Below are 16407 nucleotides of genomic sequence, written 5' to 3'. Positions count from 1 at the left end.
CCTCCTTCTCTACTGCATCTACTACTGTTTTTATTGTTGTTTTCACAGCGCAACAAGGTAGGATATCACTCTGCAGCAAAGTCAACATTGCATCTCTATTGCCAGAAGAAACGATACAAAAAACCTCACACTGCACATGATCTACGTACTTATTTAAAGTTACACTGTCTAATGGTTGCACAAATCAAATTTTTGTTCCACCTGTGAAATTACCAAGGGTATACTTAATTCATCGGAAAAGATGTCAGAGACTGTCAAAAACTCAATGTGGTTTCTTGTCAGGTCTTTCCACACTAGTACAATGCTATGCAAAGTAATCAGACACCAGGTCTTTTTTAATATTCTGCTCTATATTCTTTCCAATCTATTTCTCCAGCTAGTTGGATGATGAGGCAGACATGTAGCAGATGTTGAAATCTCCTCTGCGTCTTTATTGAATCAAAAAAATATATATAAGTCCTTTCTAAGTGGACAGAAATAGGTCTGAGATAAATTGAATAAATTGGAGCATATGTGGTTATCATGGTTACTTGAGATGGGTATGGAGACTGTTGACTGATTGGATTTCAACTACCACAATCACTTTTAAAATCTCCTACCCATTTAGAACCCCAGATTGTCAGAACATGTTTTTTTCCCCTACAGTGATTCTATCTAAGGACAGATGGATGAAGGTGGTTTTTTTAAATCGCCAAATATATTACTAATATTTGATAATTAAGACCACATATCTCCCAAAAGAAGATAATTCTCCTGCAAGTCTCAGATGAGAAGGAGACTGGAGGGAGGGGGTGCAATTCCATACATTAACATTGATCTTAGAAGCCAAGCCTGATTTGGGTCAGTTGACTCCCCTGCCTCCAGCAGTCTCTTGGGCCCCAGTGTTGAAGAGTGTCCCCCATCTTTCGAGCCTACATTTCAAAGGACAGCCCATTATTTGAAGGCATCCTATATTTGATGTGTTGCCAAGCAGCAGCAATGCACTCCCCTGGAAGTGAAATCAGGGAGAGGGAGACAAAGTCAGGGTGGACCAGCAGAGCCAATCCAGTGCACCTGCCAGCACACCTGTGTAGCCCCATGCTCACTGTCACCTCTTCTGGGAGGCTAGTGCTGCAGCTCCATCCCACCAGGTAAGCTGCTCCTGCTGTCTGGTCCAAGTCCAGTTTAATGAACCTTAAGGAGGGAGACCCAGGGGGCTGGATGTTGCCCATTAACAGGTAGCACCCTGACAGCAGACTAAACAGGCACAGCAGACTAAGCATGGGTCACAGGTTTTCCCATGATTGTGAGTTGTATGATTTTCTATTTAAATTTTAGTCTGAATTTACACATGTAAATTAGCATGTGTAAATTTTATTGAAATCTGCATTCTCTTTTGTCACCTTTTTTTTTTTAGAGGGGATGGGAAGCAGGACATAAAAATGGATGCTGGGGCCAGGATGGGGCATTTCCTTTTGTGAACTGCTTTGAATCAAGTTGTCTTAGGTTCCAATCCATAAATAATAGGGGGAAAGATCTTAAGTAAGTGAATATGATGTTCCTACTCCTTGGTGTGGTGCCAGTCTGGCAGGTGCATTACAGAGCAGAATAAGGATCTGCATGTGGGCACTTCTAACGTAGTAGTTCTTGCATCTACAGTATAGCTATAGCTATATATCAAACTGACAGTTTTATGAGCGAGGCACTCTGTGTAACCAAAACGGAAATACGGATACGCCTAAGGGCTGCCTCCACAAGTGATTTATCTGCAGTAACTACGTAGCATGAATAGTGATGGCCAGCAACTTGGATGGCATGGGAAAAAAATTAGACAAATTTGTGGCAAATAAGACTATCAATGGCTACTCAGGTATCAGAAGCTGCATGCCTCTGAATATTCATTCGTTGTTGGAAATCACATGTGGGAAGAGTTTCAGGTTGGCCACTGTGAGAACAGGATGCTGAATTAGATGGGCATTTGGTCTGATCTGCTAGGGCTCTGCTAAAATATCACCTGCGGTATCAGCATCTGTTTCCCTAAAGAATTGTTCCTTATAACTTCTCTGATAAGTGAGCCTCAGCCTACAGATGACTTACAAATAAGTATCTGCCTCTTCTCTTCCCATCCCATCTCTTTTTTTGTGTCCTGTCTATTAGGCTGTACCATGTACAATACAATCTTATGCATGAATACTTGGAACTGATTGTGGCCTAAACTCTAATGCACTGTGGGTAGGATAATTTTTAATGCTTAATAATAATCAAACAGGTAAATTTGTGTTCTTGTTATCATCTGCCCAAAAATGCTTAAGGTAAGGCTTAATGGGTGGAAAGTGGCTTTTAAATATCCCTTTAAAGTTTAATTTAGGGCATTTTGTTTTTTAAGAGGCTGGGAAAGCAATGCATGTTATTCCTGCAATAGCAAACCATCAGCTATGGACTCTCTGAGCCATTGGGGATCTGCTTTTCACAGGCTCCTGAATGTGTATGGAGAGCCTATATGGCATTATGGAGAGGAAGGGTGGGATATAAATTCAATAAATTGTTGTTACATCAAATTTTTTGCATATGATCTCTGAGTAGGTAACATGAGTCTCTCCACTTTTGAATCCTGAGAGCCAATTGTTATTCCTTGCCTTAAATCACAAACATCTCAAGGCAACTTACATCGATATAACAAAGGCATACAATAAGACTTAAACAGAGTAAAGGTGATAAAATATAGATATCGAAAAGTTAAATCACCCACACTCTTTCTTTGCTAGGACAGTACTGAAAAGACCCTCCCTCCTTCTTGTAGCCACTCCTTGTACTATAGCAATGCAGTTCTCAGCCAGAGCCCACTCTTAAATTATGTGCACCCTTCTCTGCTTGTAGCAGAGGGAGATTTCCCCCCCCCCCGCAACCCATAATAATTCATGCTCGTCCTCAGCATGCTTTGATCAATCTAGATTGATTGTAGATCTTGCTCGCCTGACAAGTAGTTGGGCATGGTTGCTTGGTATGTGTTTGAAAACGCTTCCCTTTATTAGATCACACATTTGAAAACCCTCCTTTTGTGATCTTGGTGTTTGTCCAACAACAATGTTATTGGGCAGGTGTGGATACACCCCTCCATTGCCAGGGCCACATACATCTGCTTTCAGATGGACACACTGCAGGGCAATGTAGAATTGATCTGCGATAAGGTTTTATTTTGGGGATGAAACCCGTTTGTCATTAAGTGCTTCTCAAGGGCAAAAAATATGCAATAGATCTATATTATTTATGGACTACATAGAAAAAACAAATAGTTTCCATTTTCCCCCAAGAAAAATATGTCATGTGTACAGAGTCTTAAGTGTGCCTTTGGGCACATAGTGGATATCTGCCTAGGACTGGGGCACGTCTAGAAGGAGCAAACCTGACATGTTTCCATACTGGCCATGCCACTCTAGGTCTTCTGGCTCTCCTCTGACCCTACAGATACTCATGAGCACATCTGAGCCTCAGTCTAATTGTGGAAACAGGTTCACTATAGAGTGGCATTTCCTTCTGCTTCTTTCTACTGCATTGTACACACTACCATGTGTGTGTGCTTTCTATCATTTTTAGCCATGTTTTCTAGTTCAGTAAGATCTTAGAATTGCTTATGGCTCTTCCAGGTTTTGTTCCATCAGGAAGTTGTGCTCTATTTTTCCATTCTGTTCCTTAATAGTAATATCACATGTGACTGTACAGACCCTTGCAAACACCACCAGATAAAATGCTAAGAAGTTTTATTTATTAGAAGATTTGCACATGGTGGCTTATTAATAGCATTATTAATTATAGCTATCCATCAAATGGTAGTCTCTATAGCCAATATTTTCCTGATTGATTAAGACTACACCCAATATTTTTGATGGAAAAAGTTACCATTCAACAACTTTTGCTAATCAGCTTCCCCTCACCCTGTGATTGATTTCAACCCTTGACATCAGCCATGGAGACAGGGTGTGGTGCCAATCAATGGAGTTGTGACATTCTCCAAAGATGAGAACTTCCTTGAACATACATGTCTTATTCCAAGTGAAAACAAATCAACGAAAGCTCCTGTTTTGTTTTGCAGGCATTATCTTTGATTTCCCCCTATTCTGCCTGGAGAAACATAAAACTGGTCAGCCTGTAGCTCTGGAGTTTTTCATTAGTTTACTTTAGAAACAATCGCCCATCTGGAATGGTCATCCTGAGGTCATTTTTATTAGGAATCTTAAATCCCACGTTACATTGAAGGCTTCAGCGGAGGTAGGAGAATTCCCAGAACAACTTTCCTATTGAAAACAGGACTCTACTTTAACAATGGAGTTGTGATGCAAAAGTAAGCTCTCCATGGCATATTGTGCCAGGCTGAGCTGAATGACCATACGCTGAAGCTATTGCTGGATGCTGCCCATTGACTTGCAGGGGTCAACACTGTTCCAGGACTACTAAACAAATTGCCTTCTGCTGCACAATCTTGAGAAAGGCATCGTTCATCATATCGTGCTGTAAGTTGTTTATTGCCGAATACAAACTTCCTGGATTCTATTGCACAGGCACTCGCAGTGGTTGTCTTCTAATGATTTTGATGAATTGTAATCAAAAATCTTTATAGGGATATCAGAAGCTACTTATGCTGAACCCTGCCACCGGTCCATCTAGCCTAAGGTTACCAGATGCTCCCATTTCCCGGGGGCAGTCCCCAGATTTACAAACCAGATTTACAAATCAGTCCCCATACAAAATCCATTGAAGTTGAAAAGTGTCCCTGGATTCATTGAAAAAAATCTGGTAACCTTAATCTAGCCCAGTATCTTCAACACTGGCTGTAAACAGCTTTCCTGAATTTCAGATAGATCTTTCCAAGTCCTACCTGGAGATGCTAGGACTGAACTTTTTATATGCCAAGTACATGCTCTGTCACCAAGCAGTAGCTGTTCCCCAGAAGCCACACTGTTCTGTACTAAAATTGCCAGCATGTTATTTACCCCTGACCCCCCCCCATATCTCTCTTTGTGCATATCCATTTATTGATTTCTCTCTCTTCTCCTTCTGTGGTGGTAGAAGTTCCTCTGAGGGGAGTCAATTAATTAGTTACTAACATGAATCCCTAATCTCAGTTTTTTACAATGTAAATTGCTCCAATCATTGTTTGTCTGTAACTACATTGAAGCAATTTCCAATTTAATTTATTTTTGGCTTGTCCCTGTTTATTGGAACCCTGTTGATTGGAACCCCATCACATATGCCTTGGGTATATTTTATTGTCTGCAAATAAAGTCTGTGTAGGACTTTTGCTGGGATATAAAACAGTCTTCATCCTCCTGCATAGGCAAAATTTACAATTTCCATTTTTTGGTATTATACTTGTTTTCAGTCATAAATCACACCAGATTTGCCGGATCAAAATAATAGTAGCAGCAGCTTCAAAACTGTACATTAATAATAATAATTGCAAAACAATGGATGGTTTTAAATTGTATGGGATCAAAGACTGTAGTGCCTTTCTGACCACAGAGAGGCATTAAAATGACTGTTTCAACAGCTGGAACCAGTTTGTCCAGGAATTCTTTAACAAGACTTAGTTGTGATTCCTGTATTGCAGGGGGTTAACCTAGATGACCCCTGTAGATGACTCTACAATCTCATGATTCTAAGACAGGATGGACACATGCTGTTGTCCAAACACTTTAACCATGCCCTCAAGTGAAGTAATCAGGAATTGACCCAAGAAGATGCTGAGGATATGTGAGGATATTTCTTGTGTGTACACATTCTAGTACAGTAAGTGGTGCATGAATATGATGGACAAGAAGAGTTGTATTGGGGTTTCATGAGACTAGAACTTATAATATCTTTCTGTCTTTTCTTATATTTCTGGCTGGGTGGCAAATGGCAGTTGACCAGCATAATCAGCTGAGACAACAAAGAGGAGTGCCTATAGGTGTCATAAGACATAATTAGCAACTTTCACACATGATAGATTCCTCTTTTTAAGGCTGAATGATTGGTGGCAGTGGCCTCTGGGAACTATCTTCAGCGTTGTGTTGTCATCTACATGTATCTGACCATCCCAACTGAGTCATAAATAAGTCATCAGAGAAATTCAGTGTCAGTGTGGGAAGGAGGCATCTCCATATTGTAACCTTTTAGCCTGGAGACGGAATATTAGCAAGAGGGAGGTGCAATATTAGTTTGGTGGAACAAATGTGGGGAAGAACTTTGGAAATTTTAAAACATTAAAGAAATTCCCTACCCCTTCAGCTAAGATAGACAGAAATGTTCCCATGAGAAAATGCCAGCATAGGCTTCCAGAAGAAGAAAAAGAAACCTTCAAGTTCCCCATTCAGTGGAGTGGCCATTTTGGCAACTGTTACTGCTGGATTACGGAAACTGTGGCCCTCCAGACTCCAGCTCCCATGAGCCTCAGCCAGCACAACCAGTGGTCGGAGAGGATGTAAATTAGAATCCAAGGACATCTGGAGGGCCACAGGGTCCCCTTCTTTGCAACAGCAACAGCTCTTTGGTGATACCAGTGCTCATTTAGACATTTAATGTCGCAAGAACATAATAGCAGCAATGTTTTATAATTTATGTACCTGACTCATTTCAGAGCTTGGTCCTTCGGATGCAAATGTCAGCTGGCCCCCCAAGTGTTGCTCTTCCACCCAAACCCTTTGGGCACTCCTTTGCATTTTTAACATCCCTTTAATATCACTGCCATGCAGACTATCAGGATGATTAAAGAGGATGGCTTTTAAGTGCCTCTAAGTGCATTTAAGGTGAAACTGTGGTTCTGAAAAGTCAAGGTGGTGGTATGCAGCTGGTGAGTACTGGAATGTGAGCTTGTATGTAGAGATCAGATGGAATCTTTTAGTTCTGTAGCAAGGCAAATGAAGAAATCTGATGTTTCAAGGTCTTGAGTGTTCTCTCTAAAACTGAACCAATTTTTTTTCTTTGTGGGGGCGGGGTTGGATGAAACTCTAGAAAAGTCATAAAGGAGGAAAGACATTCACAACAGCAGTTAGAAATAAAGGCTTGGGAAGCTGCATCTCTTCTGCAGCAGCCTGATGTGACTGACTGACTGACTGATTGACTGACTGACAGGAGAAATCTCCCAGGAGAATCTCCTTTGTCGAGCAGCTCATCTCTTCCCAAATCGGACCAGGATAATTATAGCTCTCCCTCGCTCTGCTGCAGTTTGCAAGCAGCTTAGGGCGGGAGTGGAGTGCAGCAGGGCGCCCGCTTCCACCGCGCGATCCGGGAGAGCCAGGAAATTGACAAAAGACCTGCTTTAACCAAGAGGACAACTAATAGGCACATTTAATATTTATCTCCCATCTGCAAGGGCTGGGGATTTGGAGCTTATAATGCGGGCAGCAAGAGCCCGGCTCCGATTGGACGTAGTAGCGGGACCGAAGGCGAGGGAGGGGCGCGAAGAGGCAGCGAGTTGGGCTGGCAGTTGCAGCGAGGAAATGTAAACACCGGCGGCGGAGGCGGAGCGAAAAAGGCGCTTCATCTGCTCCCGGCAGCGAGCCGCGGGCGGCGGGGGCGCTTCTGGAGATGCGCCTCGGAGGGGCTTAGCTCTCTTTCTCTCTCTCTCCCCGGGACTGGATGAATCCCCGAAGGGACCTCCCTTCTCCTGGCTGCCCAAGTGAGGAAGGCTCGTCCTCCGCTTCTCCTCCTCGGATGGATCTAACGCGGGAGTGTGCCGGGCTGCCCTAGCCGCGCGCGGCCACTGCGGCTCCTCGGTCGGCTCCGCTGCCTGCTGCCCTTCCAGACGCCGGGGCAATGGAAATGAGCATGAAGAAGTTCACAGTGCGCAGGTTCTTCTCGGTCTACCTCCGCAAGAAGTCTCGCTCCAAGAGCTCGAGTCTCAGTAGATTTGAGGTAACCAAAAAATAATAATACCCGCCCGGGCACGGTCTTAACTTCACCGGCGTCTGACCGAATGCTCGATGTTCCAAGTTCCAAAAGATAGTTTTCTCTCTCTCTTTCTCTCTCTTGGGCTCATTGCTGCGGAATTTGCTAGTGACGTTGCTGGTGCAAGAGTCTTAGGACAAGGGAAAAATTGTGTGATTTAAAAAAATGGTTTCATTTGTTTATCAAAAGTAATTTCACTTTCCAGCTGAAGGGTGGAAGGTGGTGTTGGGGAACGTTAGAACCAACGAAGTAGACCCCATGGGGAAACCATTTTCTCAGTTTTACAACGGTTTCCCTAAAGGTGTGGTCTCTTACTCATTTTATTCCACCCTCCTTCCAAGGAGCTCAGGGTACTTCTCCTGCCCTGCCCCCAAGTAATCCTCACAACAACCTTGTGAGGTAGGTTAGGCTGGGAGGCTGGGAGTGGCCCAAGGTCACCCAGTGAGCTTCATGGCACAGTGGAGAGCTGAACTGAGTTCTCCCCAGTCCTGCTTCCAGACTTTTAACCACTCTGTATGTTCCCATGGTGCTGCAGTTTTAGCCTGTCTACAGATAGCTGTCCCCTCAAGACCTCTCTTATTTGTGCATGGTAAGGCTAAGGTAGGTTTGTGCTTCAGGCAGAAATAAATAAGACTTCTGTGGAATTTGGAAGCCTTCTGAGTCCGGTGGCAGGCAGCATCTCCACCCTTCTGGGTCATGTCAGTCTTTGAAGCCAGTGGTGCATCTGTTCATTTTGCAACTAGTGTAAGCTGGTACAAGAGATTGTAAAGATTGCTAAGACCCAGTTTCACATACATTAGCACAAACGGCATAAAAAATCTACAGCACAAAGCCCAGGAGCAAGTCCTACGGAGTAAGGACCCAAGTAGAGTATGCACAGGATTGCAGCTGGACAAGACATGCCAGTACATGCCTCAGCAAGTTCAGTCGGGCTTTCCCCCAGGTAAAGATAAGTGTACAGTGGTACCTCGGGTTAAGAACTTAATTTATTCTGGAGGTCCGTTCTTAACCTGAAACTGTTCTTAACCTGAGGTACCACTTTAGCTAATGGGGCCTCCCGCCACCGCTGCGCCGCCGCCACGTGATTTCTGTTCTCATTCTGAAGCAAAGTTCTTAACCCGAGGTACTATTTCTGGGTTAGTGGAGTTTGTAACCTGAAGTGTCTGTAACCTGAGGTATCATTGTGTCTTAAACAGGGTTGTGGCTTTAAAAAGGTTTTCTGCTCTGCTTTTCCAATTCCTCTCTCTTGATCCCAACTACTGCAACTGAGAGTTTTGCTAAGGAACTGTGTTTGATTCTATGGAGGTGTTCCTTGCTCATGGTCGCAGTGTTTGAAAATGGATTTTCTTTTGCTGGTCTCTATAAGCTGTGGGTTAAACCACAGAGCCTAGTACTTGCCAGTCAGAAGGTCGGTTGTTTGAATCCCCACGACGGGGTGAGCTCCCGTTGCTCAGTCCCTACTCCTGCCAACCTAGCAGTTCGAAAGCACCTCAAAGTGCAAGTAGATAAATAGGTACTGCTCTGGCGGGAAGGTAAACGGCGTTTCTGTGTGCTGCTCTGGTTCTCCAGAAGCGGCTTAGTCATGCTGGACACATGACCTGGAAGCTGTACACCGGCTCCCTTGGCCAATAAAGCGAGATGAGCACCGCAACCCCAGAGTCAGTCACGACCTAATGGTCAGGGGTCCTTTTACCTTTACCTTTATAAGCTGGTAGCCTTGATAAGTACCTGCATTCAGACAATGCAGTACTGCATTTCCTCTGAGAAGAAACTATTCTTCCAAGAGAGAAGTGAACCTTCAAGAGGAAGGGGAAATGTTTAAGGGGAATTAAGAGCTAAAGGAAATGGGAACACTGAAATTTTCTGTGTTGGGGTGGATCAGATTTCTCTGTTCTTTCTTGATGCTGCTTTCTGGCTCTCCACTTAGAACAATATATCTGCATTTTAAAAGCAATTGAAATACAACATAAAACAAAGGATTGCTAAAGTTAAAGCCCACCCCTAGTGGTCAGTATTGAACAAAAATATCTTTTAACAACATTAAATAATGTAAAACTATTTTCAGAACAAGCAGAATGTGCACCTTTTAATTTTTGCTGATCTTAGCAATGCTGGCATGCTTCATAGTTAAAAATGCAAAAGCTGCCTTAGGGAAACCATGACCATCCACACCTTCCTTCACTGTCAAGGCGCACGTACGTCTTTGCCCCAGTTGGACAGCTGCTTGATGGAGTTGATGCCAAGTAAATGCCAGCAGTTTTCAGAAGTGGACATCTTCTGAGAAGGCTGCCATATGGATTCAGGGCAAGTGAATGGCAATTGGTCATCTATTTTAGCACCCAGTAGGGTTCAAGAGGTGAATGAATGAATCTGTTTATTACAGTCACTGACCAGAGATGTTCAAGAGGTGGTTTTTTAAAAAAGAAAGAAGTGCAAGAATTCCTTCTACTGTACTTGACTGTGTTACTTAGGAATACTTTGTTACAATAGTCTTTAGTGTTTTTGTTGTCACCTGATTGTGGCAGTGGATTCCTCACCCTCCACTGTGGTGGCTCCAATGCTCTCAGTCGTTTTTATAGTAATGTGGGATAGAAATATTGGGAACAGATAATAAGCAATGTTGTTTTATTATTATTATTATTATTATTATTATTATTATTATTAATATTATTAATTTATACCCTACCCATCTGGCTGGGTTTCCCCAGCCACTCTGGCCGGCTCCCAACCGAATATTAAAAACACAATACAGCACTAAACATTAAAAACATCCCTAAACAGGGCTGCCTTCAGATGTCTTTTAAAAGTCAGATAGCTGCTTATTTCCTTGACATCTGATGGGAGGGTGTTCCACAAGGCAGGCGCCACTGCCGAGAAGGCCCTCTGCCTAGTTCCCTGTAACCTTACAGTGAGGGAACTGCCAGAAGGCCCTCCACGCCTACAATTCTCTGTAGGAAAAAAGTTCCATGTTCAAATGGGGCTTAGTTCTGAGAAGACATGTGTGTATAATATTACTTATAGTTTAGTTACTAGGTGGCACTGAACTTAATTGTATTTGTTCCTGAGATCATCCTACATATGTGAGGACTGGACAGTAGTTAATGTAACACTAGTTTTGTTTTGGTTTTTTTAAGATTGGAGGGGGGGGGTTAGAAATTACAGTCCAGTTAGCTTAATGTCTGTTCTGGCAAAAATGTGTGGAAATCATTATTAAAGATAGGCTGAATGTATAGGTGATAAAATGGCAAATGCAATGCAATGCAAACATGTGCAAAGTGATACATGTTGAGGCAATGAATCCTAATTCCACCCATAAGCTCATGGGGTCTGAACCTGGTGTGTCTTGACCAGGAATGAGTCCTTGGGGTTGTAGTGGGTAGTTCTATGAATATATTGGCCCAGTGTGCATCAGCTGTGATAAGGGCAGATTCCATGGTAAGGATTATTAGGAAAGGAATTGAAATTAAAACTGCCAATATCATAATGCTGCTATACAACTCTGTAGTGCAACCACATTTGGAATACTGTTTACAGTTCTGGTTGCCTCACCTCAAAAAGGATATTGTAGAGTTGGAAAAGGTTCAGAAAAGGGCAACCAACTTGATTGAGGGGGTGGTGCAACTCCCATGTGAGGAAAGGTTGCAGTGTTTAGAGAAAACACAAGTAAGAGTTGAGATAATAAAAAGTTTACAAAATTATGCAAGGCATGGAGAATGTGGATGGTAGTTTTTTATAGTGCTAGAGCTTATGGGCATCCAGTGAAGCTGAATGTTGGAAGATTCAGGACAGATGAAAGAAACTACTTCACATCGCACATAGTTAAAACAACTGAATTTGCTCCCAACCTGGATCACATCAGAAGAGGGTTAGAGAAATGCATGGAGGGCTATCAATGGCTACTAGCCACAGTGGCTCTCTTCTTCTTCCACAATTGCCTTTGAATACGAGTTGCTGGGGATTACAGGTGGGGAAAGCGAGGTTGTGCTCAGTTTCTGCTTGTGGGTTTCCTATAGGCACCTGGTTGGTCACTGTAAGAACAGGATGTTGCACTAGATGGACCTTTGGCCTGATCCTGCAGGGCTCTTCTTATGCTCTTTTTGAGTAGAGTTGGGAGTTTCCTCTTGCTGTTCTGTACTCGTTTAAGAGACAATGAAGCTCTTGTCTAGCTTCCTGAATGGTGTTCTCTGTAAGCCTTCTGTGACATGGTGTCAGAAGTCTAAGTTTTAAACCTACGGATTCCAAACCAGACAAAGAAAATGGCATTGTTCCATGCACCAAGACTCCTCAGCTTTCGTGATCCTGCAGCATGGGCTGAATGGAAAGAAAGAGTTGCTTGCTTTTGCCTAGCTGCAAAAAGAGTGAAAAATAGTGCAAGTGTGTTCCATCCTTTATGGTATGGGGAAAGAAGCCAGCAACATTTATAAATTATTTTCCTTTGCTGAAGAGGGCACAAACACAAGAAGGTGAGTCTTCTGTCCAGGTCTCATGCCCTTTCCTGAAAGGAATGTTGTTTATGAGAGGCCTACTTCTATCATTGGGTTCAGAATCCTGGAGAAACTTAGTTCATTTCATAGGGTCCTGCATGAACAAACTGAATGCTAAGAGATGGCTGTTTTAAAAAAAGAAGAATACATTTCAAATTGATTGATGTTTGGAATTCTAGACCAAGGGCTTCCTGAAAGAATGCAGTTAATTAGAGAGCATAGCCCTTCACAAAGCTATATAGACAGCAAGGAAATGTCAGTTGATCAAAACTCAATAGGAAGCAAAGGCAGCTTGGGAGTGACTTGGAAGAGATTATTTCTGCACCCCAAAACATTAGAAGCTGTTGCACCTGCCATTTTGAAATGGATATTTTACTCCTTCTGTCTCTGCAAAAGCATCACAAGTGGGAGCCTCAAAACAGCAGTCTGGCCATTTTAAGTACTGGTGATGATGGTGATGGTGATGGTGAGGATTGCATCCTTTGTTTGTTGGTTGGTCTGTTAAATTAATATCCCTGAAGGTACATTCTTTCACCTTTGGTGGACATGACCAAGGATTAAGACATTCTGGGAGATGATTTATAATGAAATGAAAAAGGTATTTAAATATACCTTCCTGAAGAAACCAGAGGCCTTTCTCCTGGGCATGGTCGCCAATTGGTGCCAAAGAAGGATAGAACTTTCTTTATGGATGCTACAACAGCAGCAAGAATACTCATCACAAAGTATTGGAAGACACAAGATTTACCCAGCTGGGAAGAATGGCAGATGAAGTTGATGGACTACATGGAACTGGCGGAAATGACTGGCAGAATCCGAGACCAGGGAGAAGAGTCGGTGGAAGAAGATTGGAAAAAAATTAAAGACTATTTACAGAAACATTGTAAAATTAATGAATGTTAGAAGGATGTTGGAATGAAGCTATATGGCTTTAGTAGGAATGTTATAAAGAATTATGTAAGAATAGATTGTTTAATGGGCCAAAGGGGAAAAAAGAAGGTTAGATTGGGTTAAGATAAATTATAGGACAAAAAATGAGAAAGATGGAAAGGATTTGCTGAAATAGCTAACTGAACTGGAATACAAAAAAGGGAGGTGTGAGGAGGTCGTTGAAACAAGTAAATGAAAGACAAGATATGGAAATATTGGATGTGTTTTTAATTGTTTCTGTTCTTGCTTTTGTTTTGTTAAGATAAGCAGTGTTTTTGTTTTTCTTGTATTGTATTGTATTGTATTGTTTTGCTTTGTTTAACTCTTTTTCTTCTTTTTGTAATCTTTAAACTCTTAATAAATATTACTTTAAAAAAAAATTAATATCCCACTCTTTCTCCCAAAGGAGCCCAGGGCAGCAAGCACACAAGCAATATAACAATGAAAGCATTTAAAAACAATTCCAAAACAGATGCAAACTGGGAAAGATCTTCACTTAGAAGGCTTGTTGAAAGAGGAAGGTCTTCAGTTGGTGCTGAAAAGACAACAGAGACAGTGACTTTCAGACAGCATGCACAAGTTGTGGAGAAGTTCAAGGCATTGTGTGGTAGGGGGGGTTGACCAACAAGAGAAGTACAGTGCAGGGAATATTGAAAAATAGGTCAGTTTGACACTCTGTGCCATACCCAAATAGTGCAAGAAGTAACCACTACATTGGACAGGTATTTTTTATTAGGCTTTGTATTTTGTAAAGACCCTGACCCTCCATGGAGAATAAACTTTACAATTTGTGGGACAACAGTTAATTCCAAAATGTGTAAGTGCCATTGTTATTTCAAAAGATTGTGGAACTCTTGCATGAGGCAGAAACTGTTTTACGCAGCCCAACAGGTATCCTGTTCTGTCTTGTATGCCTTGCCAGACAAACAAGCTATGTTTAGGGAAGCTTTTAATGTTTAATAGATTATTGTATTTTAATATTCTGTTGGAAGCCACCCAGAGTGGCTGGGGAAACCCAGCCAGATGGGCAGGGTATAAATAATAAATTATTATTATTATTATTATTATTATTATTTATTATTATGAGAAGCAGGTCACGTTCACCATGTGTGTGATTTGAGAGCATAGCCTGCATGATTTCTTCAGTCATGGAGTAGCTGCCTGGATGAGACTAATGAAAACATTGGGAGAAGTAGAGGTCTTCGGAGACAGTGGTCAGCTAAAAAGTGATATTGTTTTAAGACCTGGTGTCAAATCGTATAGTGTTAAGACATCATACAGAGTCCCTATTCCATTGGTAGGCAAACTAAGGCCCAGGGGCTGGATCCGGCCCAATCGCCTTCTAAATCCGGCTCACGGATGGTCCTGAAATCAGCATGTTTTTCATGAGTAGAATGTGTCCTTTTATTTAAAATGCATCTCTGGGTTATTTGTGGGGCCTGCCTGGTGTTTTTACATGGGTAGAATGTGTGCTTTTGTTTAAAACGCATCTCTGGGTTATTTGTGGGGCATAGGAATTCGTTCATTTTTTTTTCCTTTTCAAAATATAGTCTGGCTCCCCACAAGGTCTGAGGGACGGTGGACCGGCCCCCTGCTGAAAAAGTTTGCTTATCAAACCATTTGCAAAATGCAACTATTTTTCCTTCTGCCTACCTCATCACCTGCTCAAATTCTGCCCTTCCCTTGTGAAGAGGCTTTCTCCATTTGCTGTCCAGCCCAAAGAGTCTTGGTTAATGGCATTCTTAATGGGACATAACTCATTTTTTGTGCTCTTTTAATGGTGCATCTCTCCAGGCAATTCAGGAAGCCAGCCTGGCTTAGAAAACAAAACAAAAAAACCCCACATGGTTTATTTTTAACATGCTGAATTGAATTCCTGGCACCTTCTCTTAATTCTAACATTTACTAAATCTAGGACACATGGTTGTCTTGGACCCACAAACTCTGGCATCCAAAGTCTATAACAATATTTTCCAAATTGGATGTCTTAAGCAGGCTTAACCAGAGCATTAAATTGGCTACTACTTTGTGGGAGATTTGTTTTCAATGCATCCTACTTGGAATCACACAGGTGCCTCTGAATTTTTTCAAATGAAGGTGGCGGAACTGCTTAGATACATAAAAGGAGTTATTGGGCCATGTCCAGCACTACAACTCCATTGGCAGAAGTTCAGTGTGTGCAACAGAACTTCTTCCTCTCCTGTCCCCTCCAGCCAACCTGCACACCCCCAGAATTGGCTTTGAAAGATTGTGAGACCATCAGGAGTGGATTTTGGTGGTGAACAGTGGGAGGAGAGGAAACAGAAGCCCAGTGGCACCAGTGGATCTCCACTGGCACAGGATAGGAAACAACCCATTGTCTTCATGGACTTCATCCTAATAATTGGCATGCCAGTGGAAGAAGATAACCAAGCTCAAGTCTTCATAGCAGGGCGAGGAATTGAGAAACAATTCTGAATTCTAGGAAATCTTGTTATTCTTCCAAGTCAATGAGTCAGGGGGAATAAAAGAAGCGAAACTTCCAGAGTTCATGTTGGAACAGCTTAGAGTGCAAGAACAGTGTTAGAAGCAGCCTTTGGTTTTAACATCTATGGTTCTTTTCCTTTAACCCCATCTCATAGCTCAATAAGTTTGTGAAAGCATGGAGAAGGGGCAAGAAGAGAAATGGGCAAACTGTGCCAATGCTTTACAAGCCAAGGCAACAATTTCTACCGAGCCAACATTTGGTTTGGATATTTCTGAACTGGGGATGTTTGGGGAGTTAGGAGACAATCAAAAGTTATTTTCTATCCCTAGTTTGAGCCACTAGCCATATGGCTGCTATAATACATAGCTCAGTCCTATGTTAATTAAATCTGAACTTTGCAGAGGAATGCCAGTAGACAGTATCATTATGATTCCCTGTTACTCCACAGTTTTACAGTATAAACTGCAGATTATTGTTTGGCTTCCACCCTATTTGATTTCTGCAGAGTCTTAATGGTGATGTCAATGCAGCATTCATTAAGACTGTAAAAAAATTAAAGCTCCAAACAATGAGCACATAGTTACTTCACTCTGTTACATTGACTTGCATGGCACCCACAGACAT

General features: G+C 42.2%; 1 protein-coding gene across 5 annotated transcripts in view; it reads left to right on the top strand.

Moving 5' to 3' along the window:
* RPS6KA2 (ribosomal protein S6 kinase A2) overlaps positions 1 to 16407 on the top strand; it is a 176758-nt gene that overhangs the window by 58302 nt on the left and 102049 nt on the right. The window contains exon 1 of one of the 5 annotated variants that reach the window (XM_083605861.1): positions 7059 to 7869. The exons of the other annotated variants lie outside the window; for them this stretch is intronic. Coding sequence (XP_083461987.1) covers positions 7771 to 7869 — 99 coding nt within the window. The 5' untranslated portion in view covers positions 7059 to 7770. Of the gene's footprint in view, positions 1 to 7058; positions 7870 to 16407 lie in introns of those variants that run through there. 5 annotated transcript variants of the gene reach the window in all.

Source organism: Podarcis filfolensis (assembly GCF_964270895.1).
Source record: "Podarcis filfolensis genome assembly, chromosome: 3".
Classification (NCBI taxonomy): Eukaryota; Metazoa; Chordata; class Lepidosauria; order Squamata; family Lacertidae; genus Podarcis; species Podarcis filfolensis.
This window is presented reverse-complemented; position numbering and strand designations above follow the sequence as displayed.